The sequence below is a fragment of the Anas acuta genome, chromosome 12 (assembly GCF_963932015.1).
Source record: "Anas acuta chromosome 12, bAnaAcu1.1, whole genome shotgun sequence".
NCBI classification, from domain to species: Eukaryota; Metazoa; Chordata; class Aves; order Anseriformes; family Anatidae; genus Anas; species Anas acuta.
The window spans coordinates 16,134,198-16,154,237 of NC_088990.1; the positions used below are offsets into that span (position 1 = coordinate 16,134,198).

Genomic DNA, 20,040 nt, shown 5'->3' on the forward strand with positions numbered 1-20,040 from the left:
ACCCTGTGACGGGGCCATTCCTTAACCATCTCTGTGTCAAGTTAAATAGCCTGAGCTTTCCGAGGGTGTTGCAAAGGTGTATCTCCAGTTCTACAACCTTTCCCATGCCCATGCTTTGACTCTCCTCCAGCTTTTTAGCATCTCCCTTGATCTGTAGGTACCTGAATCAGACTGAAAGGTTTTTTCTAAAATACACTCCAGATTCAACAAGAGTTAATTCAGACAGATCCCACTGCAGGCTGTGGTAGGAGGTGAGTCAATCATCGCAGCCTTTCTTCTGAATTAGTCTCTGACTCTATGTAAGAATTGATAGTTTTTAAGTTTCAGTACCAGCTTCCCTAACAGAAAATAATTGTATGTTTATTCTCAAAGACGTTTTTAGTCTTTTTGGGTATAAGATGTGCAAAGAACTCTCATCCAGCTGCTCTTTGACCTAGTCTTTTTCAGATTTCTTACTTCCTGAGCTAAAGACCTCCATCTGGTGAGTAGCTAAGGGTGTGCATTAATTTTTCCTAAATGTCTGACTTAATTGTATCAAGCTCATATGGTTTGTTTGGTTTTTGATTTTTACTGAGCAATCTGTACTAGCACCCTATCATGTAATCTTTTGATAGTAATTCTTTTAAGTACTTTTCCCCCGTGATTGATAAAATTATATGATAGGGTAGGGCTGGCCCTCCTCTGAGACACTGGATTGGTGGCAAAATGTTAAACACCTAATCTTTTCAAGTAAGCTAAAAAGTTTTGAAAGGGCCTATTTTCTCTAACACAATACAGTGTTTTGTTTTGTTTTGATTTCACCCTTATTTCATTCTTGATTAAAATTCCATCTTAACCACTTCATTATTTTGCCTATGTTCACATTACACCATTACCTTCAGTAGTTGTTGTTTAACAACCTCTTTGAATTGGGGATAAATCAGTGATAAAATAATTTCCAAAACAAAAATCAAAACCTTTCAACACACCTACCTGTTCTGCAGTTCTCAAAGGTTCCATCTGCTTCCATCTATTAATGTGCCAGCCTGCCATTAGGATTTCCTTTATTCCTCATGCAAATGTACTGGACCTAATAGGCAGAAAAGAAGATAAGGATCAGCGGGGGTTATGGAACTGCTCAGATCTATGCATTTGCTGAAGAGTCTTCTTGACTGATACGACCAGACTAACTGTGCTGAGTATTACAAAAGGAATGGCTTAGAAGAGCACTAATGCTGCTCGGAGATCATTGCTCTTCCCAAAACAAATAGTAGAGATGTTCAAATAAAATTTTCTCTGAAGTTTAATAGCTTTACATCTGTCTCCATCTTCTGACCAGCAGTCATGGAAACACTGCTACCAGACAGGGGAGAAGGTTTAGGACTGTCACAAGAAAAGAAATCAGTGTGCAACTTGAAGAACTGCAAACTGAGAGAGCTTCCCCATGTTAAGAGAGCTTCCTCTATGTCAGACAGTGTAGCGCCTATAAAACAGTATTTCTTGTGATAGTTTTCTATTGACTTGACTTCTTAAACCAGCTCATTGTGGGGTAATGTGAATACCGGCACTGGCACAAAGGAAGCATTTGGAGTTCAGAAGAAGGGGAGGAGAGTTGCAGGACCGCCTCCCATGTCAGCAAGCCACAGGATCATACGGTCCAGCCACGTTATAAAACATATCCTTCTGATGGGAGAGAAGATGGAGTAATAGCCAGAGAAGGAAGGGTGCAAGGGTAGAAAATTATCCTTCTATCTGCTAACCCAAGCACAAGCTGAAAGTAAGTACCTAAACTTGCTTAAAAATCAAATAAAATGAAAAATTAAGCTCTTCAACAGTAGCAACTAAAAATCTTGGTCTGCATGTGGTATGTCTAAAGCACTTTATAAATCTGTTTCTTAAGCAAACTACATTGCTGTTTGAACCAGAAATATTTTGAAATACAAACCCTTGGACTATTTAGTAGAGCTATTTGTGGACATAGCTTTAAATGCTAGTTTTAAGGAATATGGGTCTTATATATAAGGACATTGTAATATTAAACTTCTCTGCCTGGCTGATTGATGCTGGCATTGTGTTACCTTTATTGCAGTGGTACACAAAATAATTCATCTGTCCTCTTTTTGTATCAATTTAGAGGCTACAGTCATGGAATTTGTTCAGTATGATCAGATTTCTGCATCCTTCTAGAGCTATATCAACTCCAACAGTGTTGCAGGAAAAAACAAGGCAGATTAGTTTGCAGAACTGGAATTTACACTCAAGAAACACTTCAGGACTTCCCTGGGGAAAGGACAGTAAAGAGAAGTAAGGCAGCATGTGTTGAAATCTAGCATTGGTTGTCTTTCCTGATAAGCATCCTAACCAAAATCCAAACGCTCAGATTCCCTCAGCCTGTGCTAGTTATATGTTTCCTTTTTACTCAGAAATACTCCGGAGGAATACTCAGTCAATACAGAAGTTTTGAAAATAGCATTGTAATTTATACTGCTTGTCTCTAATCTCTTCTGTAAGAAGGTTTGAACAGGAAAAATGGTGCTAGTAAATAATAGCTTCTTTGGGGGCAGTACTGTAAAATGGCTGGGCTTTGGGTGAGCCTCCTTCATGGGTGGTTTGCTTGCTGCATAACCACAGAGTCCTCCCTGACAACTGTTACCAGTTACCATCCGCTGATATCCTGCTGTGGGGATGCAGGAAGCACTGCTGGTGTTATGTACCACTGGCTGCACAGAAAACTGGTGATGGATGCTCATTCTAATGGCATAGAGTGAAAGTCAGATTTGTTAATGAAAGAAGAGGAACTAGCCCACATCTGCAGAGTGCTGATAAAAAGGAATTCTCCTCAGCCTGTTGGCATTGATGCAAGCGATTCCATTTTTCTTCTGTGGTATTGTTTTCCTCATGGACTAACTAGCATTTATAGTTTTGTTTGTTTGTTTGTTTTCTGGTAACTTTAGATCCTATTTAAAAAAAAAAAAAAAAAAGTACATTAATTTACTAGCAATGTTGTTTAAATGTAGAAGTAGTATCTTTGCTACAGGAAAGATTTTTTATTTCTCTTATTTTTCATTCATTTGCATTTTATACAGATGGCTCAGTCAAACTTCATGAGTAAGTGGAAAACATTTCTAAAAAGGAGCTTTTTTTTTTGAGTTCCCATGAGTCAAAAAGTCTAAACCTTGAGATTTGAGATTGATAAATTGCAGGAAAGATTACTCATCAGGTAAGCTTTGCCCCTAGCACTGGAGGGCAGCTCTGTAGCCAGAACAGTTAAATAGGATATAATATACTGCTTATCTGACTCGAATATAATACTGCAAATGTTTCAGTAAATAACTAGCCTGAAAACAATGACAACTAAAAAGGATTTTTACAACATTAAATGTAAGTGCAAACTTGGTTTTACTTGATACTTACGTTAAAAAAGCACAGCTTTCTTCATAACATGTGGCTATACTTTGCAGCTGAACCCTTCTCCAATGAAGCAGTTACTGATTGCTCAACCTCACTGGAGGTGTTTTCATTTCTCACTGTTCTTACCCTTTATTATTTGATCTTAATTCTTTACTAATCATTTCTGAGTTGTTCTTCATTGCATCTAGTTCTGGTCTTCAGTTTTTACATCTGCCCTGTACCTCCACGGGCTTTTCTTCATGTTCTACTTCCGATCTTTCGATGGTCTCTTTGATCAAATCTGTGTATCACTGAGTTGTCACCACGTTTGAAAGACTCCCTCTACTTTTAGCATTGCAACATTTTTATTCATTACAACGTTTCTAAAAAAAAAAAAAAAAAAAAAAAAAAAAAAAAAAAAAGGAAGTGATTCAGGATGCATTTTAAAGGAATAATTTGGGAACCTTTTCTCCAGTCTCCACCTTACTTAGATGCTAGGCACAGATAAAGCTGGTAATAGTGCTAAAGGAAGCAAAATGGAAGTAGTGCATAGCTAACACAGGTCTAGAGTAAGTACCAGTCATGTGGGGAAAATGTGTTTTTTCCTCCCTGTTGTAGGGGTTGAGTCTCCCTTGCCCTATTTTGGTGTAAAGACGATTGGTGACAACGGAACTGCACCACCGAAAGTACCTGCACCACAACTGCCAGGTGGGAAGTATGAGCCACAGCTCAGGGGCCTATGTAGCATAAATGGGGAGTACATTGCAGTTTGCCCTTCGAGGTCAATAATCTAAAAACAAGGTAAAAGCCAGAGATGGAGAAGTCAGAGGGACAGAAGGATCCCAAAACAAAAGCAGAAACTGTGGCTGTTGTGCCAGGTGTGTATCTCTGGGAGGGACAATGAAGGCTTTGGGGAGAATTGACAGACCTTACAGGGCTATGCCTGGAACTAACAGTAATGTTTAACAAGACTTGCCAAAGGGTTGATCTGAGCTCAGAAGGTGCTGTGAATCTAAAACTAGAAAAGGACAAAAATCAGTTATTACAAATGTCTACCTATATGCAATGTAAGACCTAAGAGAAACCTGACTGGTGAAGCAAAGGCCGTGGTGGCTATCTGAGCTCCAGGGCTTGGAGATATCCCTACATGATCCCTGGCCTCCCTCTCCCTGCCCCATTTTACACTTGCAATTTACACTGCCTGTCTGTGCGGGAAAATGTTAAGTCACTCTGTTCATTCAGGGAGATCACAGAACCACACTAATAGAAAAAAACATCTCAGTGCTGTGCAGAGTAATAGTGAACTCAATTTCTTCGTTCTACAGCAAATCATCCTCGGATTATGCAAAGGTTGGAAACTGTTGGAGTGACTGGAATGAAAGCAAAGGAGACCTAACAAACTGTACCTCTTATGCAAGGTTCAACAGCATGTAAGTTATGGCATGTCCAAGTTCTTTTGAAATGCAGAATCTCACACGTTAGACTTCACCTGCCAATTATAATAAAAACCCTGATCAATTAATTGAAATAAGTAGTAGGAAGGAGATGGGCCAAATGGCAGTGGCTAGTGTAGGACCCAGTTACTAATAGGTGTAAATTAGTAAGTGAATAGATTTACTGCAGGTAGACCTGCGAGAACTGCCTGCATAAGGCCCTGCCAATGCAGGATGTGTAGGAACAGCAAGTAAGCTCTTTGGTATGGTTAAGGAGAGAACAAGCACCCACCCTGGCCTCACAAAACCTTCTGCTAACCCTCACGGGTGATGCTGTCCCTTTCCTGACTTCCACAAGTCAGTGTCCACGCTGTTTGAAATTACATTGCCTTGAACCGTGCTCCTCCTGAGGCAGATGCTGCCGTCAGCTCCGTGCCTGCCACCTGCTCTGTCCCTGCTGGCTGTTTGGCTGGAAGCTGCCCTGATGCCACCAGGCGCTCCGGCCCCAGGTTGAATGCTGATGGCTCAGTAGAGCTTCATGACTGCAACTTATATCCATTTCCTGGTGCTTGTACGTACCACCAGCACGCTAGTTTTGGCACCTGGATAAATATAATACAGAAGAGTCCAGTTAGATTTGAAGTCCGGCTTCTCATCCAGGCCATCAGGATATGTTGTGTCTGCTCTAGGACGGAACCTGAAGGCAAGCACACAGCACTGGGGTTCAGAAATGACGGGGATGTAACTGCAGGGGAAAACTCCTGTGTCTCTCTCCGCAGTGCTGATAGGTAACGTTCTCCAGTTAACATCAGTTATGTGAACAGAAGGAGTATCATGAATTTAGTGTGGTATCGGTTGGTTGCAAAACCTGTTATTGGCTTCATGGCTTCTGCACAATATTCCGGGAAAACAGAAAGCTGGCACGTGTGCTATCTGGGGGATTTCAAATGTTGGCAGGAGGTTTGTTTAAAAAATAATGCTTTCCTTCTTTAAAGAAAGCTTTTAACTTTTGAAATTATGAAGAAAAGGAAAGCTGTTTCCAGACAGTGCTCCGTGTGTGTGTCTGTGGGGTAGCCATGGGTGTCGGCAGCAGTGACTCACTGAGTAACCACCTGAGCACTGGGTGAGCTCCGTCAGCTTATTTCCTGTGTGGCAATGACAGCTATTGCTCTCGGATTGCCTTGTTGGTATTTGCTGTGTGTGGGGCTTAGATTTGGACAGCTAGGCGGTGACTGTGTATCTTACTGCTGATTAAACCTGTACCACAGCCAGTCTGCTTTGCTTTTAGCTGCTGCTGTTCATACAGTGACCTGCTTTTTTGAGGAAATTATCAGAGAAGCCAGAAGCTCATTAGCTCTATCATAAATATCTTATGAATCTGGGCTTCTGAGATTTCTAGACAATACTGCTCTAACACTTCATTATCAAAAGTAATTGGACACATACGAAATATAAATGCTTCAGCTTAACTTTTACTGTATAGTGCTTCATATAATTTAAACGTGGCTAGCAGTGAGTAGTTCAAACACTCATCACAGTCTCATTCACGTCTGCAAACCCCTTTGAAATTAGAAAGAGTATTCATTACAAAAGACACTCTGTAGTACATCATTATTCTCCCAATTGGTTTGTAACTCTTCAGAGCTGACCTCCATCTCCCTGGCTTAGAAATAAACAGCTCCTCAGCCAGTGGGTTTGCAAAGAGGTTCTGTCTAATTAGGGGCATGGGGCAAGTGTTTATCAGGCAGGACAGGTATGATTAGGAAATAGTATTAATTCCCAGGGATTTTTTCTAGCTCCATCCCTTCCCAGCCCTCAGTCTTGCTTAGAGAAAATGGCAGTTCCAAGTTGAAAAGAGATATTTTTGTGTGATACTTCCCGAAGTGAAGAGCCAACTCTTTTTAGAGGCACCTAAGAGGGAGGTACAGTTTTAGGTATTGTTTGACTGCTGCCTCCTGCCATGTTCTGCTGCTGTTAGGTGTTTCACACAAATGTTCCCTGTGGTGTCAGGAATTTACAAGCTGGGCTCGGTCTAAAATAAGGTGACCCCTACGGTAGAAAAAAGTGTGTCTAATGGTGAGTGTGGGTTGTGGTTGGGTGGTAAGGAGCCAGAGTTTCTCCTTGGAGGCGGGTGACGATGACACTTGGGTCTGTACTGACTGCAAGGTGCTTTGCAGATGCTGAGCAGGCAGGCAAGGAGGCCCTGCTCTGAAGCAGTTCCTGTTTGGAAAGAGATGAGAATTGAAGATGGAGATAAAGAAGAGTGAGGGAAAACTCAGATTTTTTTCTTCTGCAGGCAGTGGTGACATTAATACCAGTTCAAGTCTGTGTTGTAAGGCTGAGGGACGTGAATCTAAACCACTGTTATCAGTAAAATAATAGCTGAATTTCAAAAGCATTGCACGTGTTGTTCCATCGTGTTTCAGGCAGGTTATTTTAAGGACCTGCTTTTTCATGTCAGAAAATATTTCCACGTTTCGTAGAATAATACAGCCACACTGCGATGGGTGTTACATGTGGCTCACGGGGTTTTCTAGCAGATGGCGAGGGCATTAAGCAACTTGACTGTGATTTTTCTCTTACTGACTTCATGCAGAGAGCTGGGCACGGCCCGTGCCAGTTGTTCTCAAGGTCGCAGCCAGCCCCTCCCCAGGCGGGATCACAACATGCTGAGATGCCAGCAGCCTCTGCACAGCTGACAGCTCTACAAAAACACGGCCAGGGCACAGCTGTGTTGTAAAGCCGGGCACTCACTCCTCTTTAATAGCAGTTAAGTGGTGAAATGCTGCCTTCCAGAAATGCTTCCTGTCTCTTAGCAAACACCATGTAACGTACAATTTTTACAGTGATTTGTAGCATATTTTTACTCATGAAATATAACCCTTCCTTTCCTTTTTACTCCTCCTTAATCACAGTGGACAATTTTGTGGAGAATACAAATTTTCCCATTCTTGGACTCAAAGCTTGATATTTTCCTTCCTTATTTCCTTCTGCATTAATTGTCCCTCCTAAAAATAGAGAGCTGGAGTCCAAAAATATCCAGCGGAGCCTTAATGGAAGGTTCCTTGCAGGGAAGCCAGCAGCCAGCCCCGATTTCTTCACCCGATCCTGCTGTTTGGGCGGTCCCACCCTCACAGGGTTCCCTGGGCTCGCCTCTGTTTCCTCAGCTGGGTGATTCAGTCCAGCTGCGTGCGAGGGCGCATTAAGGGGGAACCATCCATCCCTTACCCGGTCTTCAGACTTCTTCTTGCTGTGCAGAAGCCCGGCCGTGCTGTGGCTGCTCAGAGCCCTCTGCCCGAGGCTGTCCTGCAGGGGCCCTCATGGGGTGCCCAGCGCTGGGCTCACTGCAGAGGTGGTGAGGAGGGAGTGCCGATCCCAAACTAAATTTTCTTCTGTCGCCTTCTTGACGAACCATCCTACTCTTTCTAGGGGGCTGAAAACTGCAGTTTGAACAGCAGCCCTGTAGTGGGAAAGCTTGGAGTTGTTTTTGACTAATTCCAGAGTCAACCCAAAGGCCATGTTTTAAACCAAACCTCTGTGACTCTGTGGGGCCTCATTGTCTTGTAATACCACAGCGCATGAGAAAGTTCTCAGCACAGGTTAGAAACAAAGAAAATGCCCTTTGCTCGATCAGTGGTGATTCTGCCTTTTGGTATAGGAAGTCGTGGTGCAGCCTGGGCTGGGGGCAGGCTGCTTGAGGGGGTGCCCATTTCCTTACTCCCATCTGGGGAGATCACGGTTGTGATGCTGACTTTTAGAAGTGTAGTAGGAAAGTTAGGCTGCAGTCTGTGAGCTTCCCAATGTGGCATTTTGAGAGTCCCAAACTGCCATCGTTTTTGCAGAGGGTGGGGCACGAAGCTTAAGAGAAAAAGTGCGGGGTCTTTGAAGTGAAAAGCTTTGAAGTTAAAAAGCTAGCGAATTCCTGCTGCAGCTCACTCTCTGTGGAAAAGCCATTTAGCCAAGGAGACTGGATACAATATTTACAAGCACCAGACTGGAGGCTGGCAATTGCAGCTTTCACGTTTTTAGCTGTTCGTGCAGTGGTGGAGAAGGTGACCTTGATTCGAAACACGTGCGCCACGCAGCGCCATCAGCCTGCCCCGTGCTTCTCTGCCGCTGGGAGGCTTTGAGGGATGGCTGACGTTAAATGCGTGTGTGGTGAACGGGGAGGGAGGGAGGGATTTCTCTCTTCCCGTTGCTATTGTTTTGTTATGTTTTGTGCCTGTTCCGTTTGTCTCCAGGATCAGAGCAATGACTCAGTAAGTTATCTCAGCAATATGAGAGCATGGGAAAATACAAACATCGGGCTCTTAAAGATGCATCGTGCTATTTGTTATGTGCTCGCACAGCTCAGTGTCCAGTCTGTTGGGAATGCCACCGCAGGAGCTATCGTGCTCCTTCCCCCAGACCTCCTTTTGGATCTTGCACCTTATCCCTTTCTTTTTCTCTATGTAAAAGGATACAGAATTGTCCTACCCTATCCTTTCTCCTTTTTCTACACCAATCTTCCTCCTCTTAATCTCACATTCCCCATTTATTGCACTATTGATTTGCTTCCCACATTTTTTCGTCTCATTCCTCCTATTACACTGAAGCTCTCTGCCTGGCCAGCACACCTCTCTCTTGGCCTTCAGCTGGCCTTTCTTTCTCATTGGTGTCCTCTTGTCCACCCTCTGGGCATCCTGCACCTTCCCCTTGGCCATGTCCAGGTTATACAGGGTAGGCCTTGGGAAGGATCCCTGGGTTAGCTCAGAACCAGCCGGCTTGGGCGGTGTAACCACAACTGCATTGAGATGATGCTCTGCCCAGTGAGCTGAGGGCTGTTTGTCAGTCCAAGCAGTGTCACGTTAGTATTGCTGAATCACCTCCGGAGTTAGCTTGGACATCTCGACGTGTTAGACACAGCCTGAATCTAACTCAGCTCACAACAGGCAGGGAACGTAAATCTTATCTGTATTTGCAAAGCAGTGCTTAAGTTGGTGATGGCAAGCTTTAAGAGACAAATCCTAGAATGGCAGCACTTCAGGATACCCGTGTAACTCTTCAGTGGTCTTTTTCTCCTGCAGTCTGAGGAACATGGAAAATAGGGTCCGGTTCAGTTCTCCCTTCCAGCTGACTTCTTGCCAACACAGGTGAGACAGAAGGGCAGGCTCCAAGCCTTTAGTTGTCCTTGGAAGTACAATATTGGCTTTCTGATGTTAGTATTTCTGTGCCCACTACTACTGGCTTGCTACGGTACTTGTGCTGGGGGTGACAGGGTGGTAAAGGTGTGACGTGTGGGCTCGGGGACAGCATGACCCTAATGTCATGCCTACAGACAGCACGACAGAAAGGGTGGTGCCCGGATTTAGCCCCTGCGAGGGAAGCGGTAGCAAGCAGTGTGGTCTGAGGCAGAGGATGTGCTGCGAGCGTGGCTGTGTTTGCGCCAGCCTCCGGAGGCTCCTCCTGGCAGCGGCTCGGCAGGCCCAGGCGCGCTGCGGTTAGGCCCTGACGCAGAGAGCAAGCGGCAGCTCGGCACAGGCCTGCCAGCAGCAGCGCCTCGGAGCCTCTCAGAGCCCAGCCCCTGATGCCAACCCCTCTCTGCCTCTTGAACATTTGTTCCTGCCAGCAGGAGCCAGAGATTGTAACTAACTCCTGCCGGTGCCAGTCGGGTTGGGCGGGTTGGTCCTTTATTTACAATTATGATGAGGCACCAATTACGCTGTAGAGCTGCTTGCTCTCGGTGAGGCAGAGTTATTACTAAGATGTAAGCGTTTAGGTTTTGTTTGCAGTGCTCATAGATCTTTGAGGCCTGTTCCTGCCTAAAACCTCACTCAGGTTTTCTCAGATCCCTCTTCTTCACTCTTTTTTTCTCCACATTTGTTTAATGTGCTCTTGCTCTCTGTGCTGCCCAGAGCGCAAAGCTGACTGCCACAGCCAGTGTTCATTCACGCTTCCCTTTCCCTCTCTTGCTGCCCAAATGTCTGGGCATCCAGACTCCCCACCCTGGGCTTGTGTATGGATTGAGAAGGCTATTAAAAAGTCCCTTGTTAAACTCTTAGCTGTGCCAGCAATGCGCTGTAGCTAGCTAGACGTGTGATTGCCCACTTGAATTACTCTTTGATGTAGGACCCTTTTCTACTGCTCACAGAAAAGGTGCTGTGGTCCCCAGTATTTGGAGGTGCTGCCCAGCCTGGTCACCCTGGAGTTCTTTAGGAAGCCCCACATGTATTCTGGTGCCATGGGAGCCCTTCTGGTCAGCTGCTAGGAACTCTTGGCTTGTCTCATTTCCCTCATCTTTTTTTTTTTTTTTTTTTTTAATTTCAACCTGTCTTCCCTTTCTTCTCCATCTTTCTGTTGATGGTATATTTATATTTCTGTCACTTTAATCTCTTGCAGTCAAATAGCAAGGCACATCATGGCTGTGTTTCCTTGAGGCGCTGGCACAAAGAACCTTGAGGTGAACTGCTTTGGAGACTGCAATCATACACAGGTAAATGTGAATATAAAAATCCCATCCTACTTCTAATAGCATTTTCTCTTTTCTTCTGAACTGATGGACTGCTGCCAAGCCTATGAACATCTGATGATGAGCGCTGAGTCATAGGCAAGACAGAAACCCATATATTTAGCAACCCAAGAGGAGCAGTTTCTTTTGTGGATGAGAATGTGTTACATGTTTCAGTGTGGGTGTCTGCGTGGGGATGCACGTAACATTACGGAACCAAGGCAACAGCTCCATGCTCAGACTGAGAAGGAATATCCTTTCAGAAGGATTTGTTTCTCCTTTCCTCCTTCCAGAAAGTTCAGAAAATGGTCTTTTTCTGTTCCTCTGTTATCAAACATGAGGTGGAGCCTTCATGTAGGAAGGCTTCGGAAGTGCTATTTTTCAGAATCTATTTTCACGAGTACACAACTCTTTAAAGGCACTGTTTAACCTGTATTTCCAAAAATGTTCAGACCTATTCTTTAATAGAGAAGAGGAGCAGGAGACTATTACCAACTTTTTCCAGCAGCGGTGAAAAAATGCACCTCACCACCTTTCCATCTAGTGCAAACAGTGAATTCAGATGGAGCAAGTGGCCAAAAACTGCGTTGGGGTAGTAGTCAGAAATGTCCCTATCCATAGGAACCAAGTAGCAGAAAGCAATTAGTCTTCTAAAGCAGCTGCACAGCCTGCCTGCTAAGGGGTAAAAATGGAACTAAAATGTGAATGCCGTGAAAGGACAGCCCAGGATGCAAACTCAAGGGAAGGACTGCCAGGAGCACGGTGGGGTTAATTACTTCAGTTAATATGAAACTGAAGAAGTTCAACAGTCAGACTGATGGACAATGAAGTACGCACACTTTGGTATTAGTTTACCAGAATTTTTGCCTAAGGACTCTCCTAACCTGGAATTTCCCATTTATACCAATGACACTGTGAATGAGCAGACAGCAGCCACATCATGCCAATGTTTGTCGAGAAGAATGAAACAAGCCTGTGGTTTTCTGCTGGACACAGGCATTTTATCTTCTGTTCCAGCGAGGTTCGCTAATAGAGTCAAAGCTATCCACTGCCTGCCCGAAGAGTATGGTGTTCCCAGATAAAGATCCCATAAATACTGCATTAACATATTTAAGCATTTATGTGATTTAGCTAGTTCCTTTGTGTAAATTATAGAACAACAGTTGCTTGTGGATACATAGAGATGTACAAGCTAACTGGCGCGTGGTCCGAGATAATGAATAGCAGTGACAGTTCAACACAGCCATAAACACATGGGGAAGGCTGCTGTTAAAGATAACGCCTCTCCAAGTCACTTGCTCTGAACAGTTTTCATCACCCCCACACAAGAAAACATATTGATTTTAAAGTAATTTCCACAGTTGTCCCTGGCTTGGTGAGGATATTTTAGCTTTCATCTTTCAATAGTAGTCTACTCTTTCAAATTATTTTTGCAATCAGATGTAATGTTCCATAGACAGTTAATCACTGTAGCACACAAAATTGTTTTCCTGTGGGTGTGGTGTTAATTCCAAAGAAGGACAAAGACATGTATCTGCAATAGCCTCACATCTTTGAGGAAGTCACTCACTTATGCTTCAATTTCATCATCTCTAAAATGAGGTAAGAAAACATTTCAGGGCACTATGAGATTAAATTATAACTGTTTTGATAGGACATTGCCATTTGTGGAGAAGGTATCAGAAATGTGCAAGGAACTACGCTTTGAAAGAAAGGATGGTTGACTCTGAGCTTCAATTTGTGTATATTAATTCCGTAACTATCTTGTAAAGAAAAATGGAGTATATGCCAGCCTTGAGAAAGGAATTTCACTATGCAGCTCTAAAATATGTATTGAAGAAGAATACAAAACAAACATCACACAAACTTTTTCTCAATGGCTTAAAAAAATCCTGTTTTAAACAGTAGCGCTGATTGAAATTTAAACAAAGACAACAAACAACATACCAAACCTCAAACTAACAGCAGAAATACTACCTAGTTGATGCTTTTTAACTGATACAGAAAATGAAATTATAGGTAAGGCAACACTTCATATTATAACTTTTATTTTGGAAAATGTAAACGTCACTAACCATGCATACACGTTAAGACGATGCTTTACAGCTGTTAATTTTCTTCCTTTTTCCTTTTTTTCCTTTTTACTGTTGTTGTATAGACATTATCACAATATATAATCTATGCAGTACAAAATACATAAAAAGTTACAGCAGAGCAAGAATAGATGAGCATATAACTGTACAACTATAATACTTCAATGTAGTGATTTATAGAGTTGAAAAGTGACCATGGAAGCATTCGTGTGCTGTTGATAAAACTGTCCAAGAGAAGATGACACCAGTAACATTACAGTTTACCAAGGCTGAACGTATGTACGTAAACGTGCACATTTGCACAAATATTGTCACTCACAGAGGCATACACATGTGAATAAGCACATGTGCGCACGCACACACACACACACGTCCCCCAGAATGCATATATACACAAGTAACTACAGCTGTAACCAGAGATGAAACTAAACCACAGATCTCAAAAAACAGATGCAAACTTTCTAAAGGCAATGGTGTTTGGATCCAGGACTGTGGTTCAGACCAATCTCTAGCCATAATGATACGGACACCTAGTTTTGCTCTGTAGACATCCCTTTGTTATTCTGTGTGTAGTATATGCACACTTCTGTATATTTATGTATACACACACACATACTATACAATATACACATATTTTATATATATATGTGCATATGCTTATATAAATCCATATATGTATAAAACCTATGCCAGTGGATGGGCTTTTGCATTCTGTATTCTGGTTTATAGGGTAAACAAGAATAACAGTTATTTTCTACTGCCTAAGGCTACAGTTTTATCCCCCAAAACGTTAAATATACAGACGTTCATCATACCATTCACTGACATAGACTATGTGTTAGCACCCAATGGACAAAAAGATGGTGTGAAGGAGTAAAAGAGCACCTGAAAGTCAGTTTGTAGGCATCACCTGGTGAAACTAGTAAATCAAATGGCAAGGGATAGGCAAGCTTTAATACGCAGAGTTCATTTTCCTTAGTCTTTACTCATAAATCATATTCCTCAAAACAACAATGCATTTCACACTAAAATTCCTAGAACTCACGGCAGAGAACTGCAGATAACATTCAGATGTTTGAATGTGAATTGCTAGAAACAGGTAAGCTCCTCAGACAGCCTTTTCCTGTCTGGATGCAAGGAACAAGAAAAGCACTGAACTTCTGGACAGAAGGTAATGAGGTTTTAAAGATGTACAGAGGGCTCACAGAGCTCAAAGTTATTGCAAATATCAATGCAGTACAGAGGGTAGGATACGCACAGGAATTAGGTGTTACCATCAAACAGGCTTCTGATGTTTTGTTATAAATATATACCTTTGCAGTTATGTAATTTAATGTAAACAAATACCATGCACATATTACAAAAGCAAGAAACAAGTAATCTGCAGATACAAACAATTCTCACAATAAAATCTAGCTGCCTAGATTTCAGGACTGCTTTCTAAGAAGGAGGAATTCATGTGGCCATTAATGCACTTCAGGCCTTTGTGTAGGACGAGGTTAACGGAAGGGGTGAATGAGTTTGTATCAGTAAAAAATTGATTAGCACTCTGGAGGACACTAATACCTTTCATTTCTGCCTGTGTTCATGTACTACAGTTAACAACTTGACCCAGTGCAAAGATCTGAGTTGACAGTTTGGAGAGATTGTGAGCATCTATAGTTTCAACTGAATGATAGTAGCAAGGTGATGACTTTAATTTGCACCCTTTTTCTACAGCAAGGTAATTCAGCTCTGAGAGGAAGCTAGAATCATGGCTTGAAAAAAGCAAACTTTCAGAGCTTTCTTAATATTAATAAACCTGCTACTGTGCTCTGAAATCAAAAGGAAAAATAAAATAAAGCAAGTTTGTAGTTTGTGGGGACCCACCTCAACAGATTACATGGGCAAATTAGGAGACCTGTGAAAAGATTTGCACGTTGCCAGAGCAATTATTTCCTGCAGGTGTCGTGCCTGCTGCTAAACCAGAAGATTGGATTAGGCCACACAACTGGGCGAAACAACAGAACGGTAAAAATCTGATGTTAGTTTGGGTAAGTAACCAGATTTCAAAATATAATCTGAGCTGTTCAGACTTCTCATATCTGTAAAATTTAAGAGAAGCAATCATGTGAATAGTCTTATGACCTTACTGCTGTTTCTGCTTCCCAGAAGATGCTAGAAACCCCCAAATGCTGGTTTACCATATCAGAATGCTGAGAGAAGTTTTCTTCACATTCACTTGTGAAAACTACTAGTGGTTTGGACTTCATCTTTGGATCATAGAGCTATCATTTATTTAACATTTAATGGAGATATCTGAAGCTCTAGCTAGGATTTTAAAACTTGGTAATTTGACTGTCAGCCAAACAGACTCTGAGGTGCCTACAGCTGAGATGTCAAAAAAAAATATTAAAAAAAAAAAGGCAAATTTCAGAGAATTTCCTGAAAGCATAGCTATGTTGGCTTATATGTAGTCTCCCAGCCTTTTTATTAGATGAATTGGCTGAACTGGAAATTCAGCTTTGACCCAGTCGTTTTTGCCCCACAAAGCCTTGGAGCTTAGTAATCTCTATGAGGAAAATGCATAAAATGCTTTAGTTTACTGCTTGAGTTAAAGATTAACTAGTTCTTGTCTCAGAATAGGTTATTGCATAACCTTTATGTCCCCATAATCCTAGTACTAATAAAACATGGTAGGAATGTCTTTCTCTAGGCTTAAAAAAAAATAAAATTGTAATGTATCTACTGATTCGTGGTGAATATTATGCTCTAAATGGATGGTCTGGAGTGGTTCTTCCCATGCTACAGATTAAATGATGGTCTTGCTGGAGAAGGTGATTTTACACCAAACTGAGAACAAAACACAAAACCTATGATTGCTGCTGATATTAGTGTCCCCTCCACCCCCTTATCCCTCTATTAAGGTGTAATGATAATGACAAATGTGCTTATGACTTGAAGTATGTGCACAAGGCACAGCTGACCTGTAAAATTCCTTTAGCTGGGTATCTTAATCGCCTCTTTCCTAACTACAGCACAAGAACACTTTGATCAGTCACAGAAATGATTGGAATGTGAATTCCTCTTACCTGAATAGCATAAAGTTGTCACCATTTTTTATCTCAGTAGATGAGATTTCAAAAAAGAAAATAAACTTATGGAAGTAAACATATCTGGCTTTCCCCTACTATGCAGTGGTTAGGCAACTTGCCACACAAATTCAGCAATGCTCGTCTTCTTGCAGCAAAAAAGAAAACTGCAATATTACTTCATTTTTTGTAAATGTGGCAGTAGAATTGTGCCTAGCATGACTTCCAATTCAGAAGGGGAAAATGTGGTTTTCTAGAGGTGGAATCTGAAGTAAATGAACATGAGAAAATACTGAAATATCTGCACTTTAACTGTCTGCAAGTATTGATGCATACAACTATATAGTTAGGAATAAAGTAAATATTATGGAAGTACCCATGAAACAACTCAGGATTCTATATTAGCCTCTCACAGTTAATATACAGTACAAAAAAAAACTTGCGAAATTGTTATCAATGCAAAGCAGCAATTATGATACAAGTTCATTTGGAATGCAGATGCATTAATTTGATATCAAATGGCACATTTGGCATATAGAGTTTTCTTTCACCATGCTACACTTAACTGAATTTAGACTTAACAGTAAAAACAAGAACACCCCCCTCCCCCAAATTCCAGAATCGAAAGGACCTGAATTTATAATATGCACCATCAGAGCCAGCCATAACAAGGAAAGCATATTTGCTGCTAGTGAAGTCTCTAGTACATCACAATGCTCTGGTCTTTTGCTGTTTTTTACCATATAAAACATAAAGATCTACTTTCTAGTGCTTTATTTTATGCCCAATATTTGAAAATTATTGAAAAACAGCCAAGATTCCCTTTCTGTTTTTAGGCAGTTATTCAGAAATGGAAGATCCTTTCTTTATGCTGGTATGTGTCTTTTTGCAAAACTTGAAGGACTGCTGAGCTAAAATGCCATTTTTTGTAACACTTAAAAATGCGTATTTATTCTAGTCAGAAGATACCTTATGATTTTCGCTTCCTTTTATCAGACCATGTCTGTGATGCAACAGGATACAGAGACTGTCTTAAGCAATTTGTCTTGCTAACATACAGCTGTACAGTAGGTAAGTACCTCGATAAAAATTTTGATGGGCATTGGTTCAGTTATGCTATTTCCATAGTTCATTAAAAAAAAAAAAAAAAAGAAAAAGGAAAGGATAAAGAAAATTGTTCAAGTCAATGTGGTTTGGTTTGAGTATTCTGTTGGTCCCATACTGAGCAGGCAGCACAGATAGCTTAATGACTTGGCGAGAGAGAGAAGACAGAATGCCTCTGAGATTCCATGCCACTTGCAATACAGTGTTACCCAGTGTAAATGTGTTTCCTCATGATTTAGGTTATTTACTTAAGGCATCGTGTTTAGATTTTTTTCTCAGAATTTTATCTGGTATAAAACAAAATGTAGTAGTTTATCAACTTCACAAAGATTTTTGGAATAGTTGGTTTCGGAGCATCTTCAGCATGAAGCAAAAAGGTGACTTGCTACCAAAAGCAGAGGGCAGTTTGAAGAAAGAAAACTCTCTGGGTGCTCCCAAATGTAGATGTATAACCAGGAAAACAAACAATGGAAGAGTCTGGTACTATATTCCAGTACTGGTTTGGTTTTTGTATTGTTTGTTTTTTATTTTTTCCCCAGTGTGTGAAAGAACCCAACAAAAAGCTTCTGAGTGCAAATATATTTACATAATAAGGCTGCGGTTAGGGTGTGTCTTCATTGTAGTTATTGTGTAACATAAATATCCATCCCTGAGAAAGGAGAAGGGGGACACAATCCAACACAGTTGATTTCTAAGTGTATGTATGCTCATGTTGTGCAATCTGGTCTTACAAAACTACTTTGACACCTGAGGTGATTTTTTTTTTCTTTTTTAGATTTTCTCCTTTTCTTATAAAGAATAATCATGAGGATATGTTATGGTTGTAAAATGTATGGGATACTGAGACAGCAGGAGTCACTAAGTAGAACATGTAAATCCATCTGTCCATGAGGTTAGAATGGCCACTCGTGTGGTTGGGTAAAGAAAATCTGACTGAAAATTGCAGTGGGAGGCAGCTATTTACTGATTAAAAAAAAAAAAAAAAAAAAAGAGGTGGGGGGCAGGGACAAATTGAGGAGGGGAAGTGACAGAGTTTTTAAAACATGTGCAACACAAACAAAACTCCACATTAAGTATTAGAGGCAAAGTGCTGACATCCAGTGCAGGTAGGTCTACGGGGAACTGGCAGGGCTAATTGTAGGACTTGAGGCATCTGAGCGGCTGTAGTCACTGACAGACCCTGTTCTTGAATTGCTTCCACTTCGCCTCTTGAGCATGCTTGGGTGGAAATTGGCGTGGCGACGGGCATGCTTTGTCAGATGGTCACTGCGCATGAAGCGTTTCTCACAGAGCGGGCAACCGAACTTCTTTTCTCCAGTGTGAGTGCGGTAATGGCGCGCCAGCTCGTCAGAGCGAGCAAACTTCTTGTTGCATTCTTGCCAGCTGCATTCAAAAGGCCGCTCACCTGCAGGGATTGAACATGGCATAATTAGAAGAGACACAGCAGTGTTATCCATGGTTTTCACATGGAGCAGTTAGAACAGAAAGGCTGGGTGTGAGGCAGATGCTACTGAGCACTACATGGATGGAGGTGGAGGCGTTCTCCACCGCAGAGGGAGGCCACTGTGGGGTTCCAACATTTTAAAAAGCGCTGGAGACAAACGATTGATACCTTGTTTAATAACTGGATCTTCAGAGATTGTGATCCTTTCAGGGACGTCACATTCCGTATCTCTGGTAGGCTGCTGGATTTTATTTCTGGACTTTGTATCTGTATTGAGCTCTCTAGGATATTCAGTTCCGAGCTGTCCCTATGCCTGTCTGACTCGCTGTAAAAATTCAGGTGTGATGAAGCCTCTCTCTACAGCTACTTAAAAACAATTACAGTGAAAATACAGGACAGCAATTCTGAGGCACTGAATGTGAGGCTCTCGCCTTGTATCCTCCTGTGTTTTCTGTATTTGCTGCAAGGTACAATATTTTTTCTTGTTTGCTGCCTTAGGTCTCATTTAGGTGGGAGGCAGGTAGCACATTATCTCTACTAGGTAAACGTGCCGCTTTGAAGGGAACCAACTGCTGTCAATAGCTATCCTAAAAACCATGACCTGTGATGCTTGGAGTAGGACCAGTGACCCAGTGAGCTCAAATAAATATCAGTCGGGTGACCTGATGCACTTCTCAGCAGACCTCAGGCACTGGAACCATCTCCCACGGGACCGGGTGCCCACGCACAGCAGTGCTGCAGGTCTGCAGCTGGGCACTGTAGCAGCTGTGCAGCCTGAGAAGGGGAAAAAGGCAGCTAAGATGAACGGGACTGCTTCCAGTTTGCTTCCCTTGAACTAAAGTTTAAAAACCTAGGTCCCCACAAACTTTATGGAGAATAAAAACTCCACCAACTGGTTTAATGGACATAGTTTTGTTGCTTAAAAAACATGTAAATCCATTCGGTGTCCTCCTGAGCCTTCTCCTGCAAACTGTCAGGGACTCCTCTCTTGTTCTGCTGATGGAAATGTGAAACATGGGAAGCAAATATAATTTGGCTG

At 42.0% G+C, this 20,040-nt stretch overlaps 1 protein-coding gene and 2 long non-coding RNA genes across 6 annotated transcripts in view; 1 reads left to right on the plus strand and 2 right to left on the minus strand.

Moving 5' to 3' along the window:
• The window catches only part of LOC137863309 (uncharacterized), a 29,531-nt gene extending 25,646 nt beyond the window's left edge, over positions 1 to 3,885 (minus strand). Inside the window, exons 1-2 of the long non-coding RNA XR_011100859.1 lie at positions 3,394 to 3,885; positions 973 to 1,069 (exon numbers count right to left, since the gene is read on the minus strand). This is a non-coding gene — a long non-coding RNA (uncharacterized lncRNA). The remainder of the gene's footprint in view (positions 1 to 972; positions 1,070 to 3,393) is intronic.
• LOC137863306 (uncharacterized) overlaps positions 1,636 to 20,040 on the plus strand; it is a 31,896-nt gene continuing 13,491 nt past the window's right edge. For 3 of the 4 annotated variants that reach the window (XR_011100854.1, XR_011100855.1, XR_011100856.1), the window contains exons 1-4: positions 1,636 to 1,756; positions 4,695 to 4,799; positions 11,181 to 11,274; positions 17,450 to 17,524. This is a non-coding gene — a long non-coding RNA (uncharacterized lncRNA). Of the gene's footprint in view, positions 1,757 to 4,694; positions 4,800 to 9,114; positions 9,935 to 11,180; positions 11,275 to 17,449; positions 17,525 to 20,040 lie in introns of those variants that run through there. The other variant, XR_011100857.1, reaches the window with a different exon arrangement.
• KLF13 (KLF transcription factor 13) overlaps positions 13,157 to 20,040 on the minus strand; it is a 34,678-nt gene continuing 27,794 nt past the window's right edge. Inside the window, exon 2 of the mRNA XM_068696348.1 lies at positions 13,157 to 18,962. Coding sequence (XP_068552449.1) covers positions 18,670 to 18,962 — 293 coding nt within the window. The 3' untranslated portion in view covers positions 13,157 to 18,669. The remainder of the gene's footprint in view (positions 18,963 to 20,040) is intronic.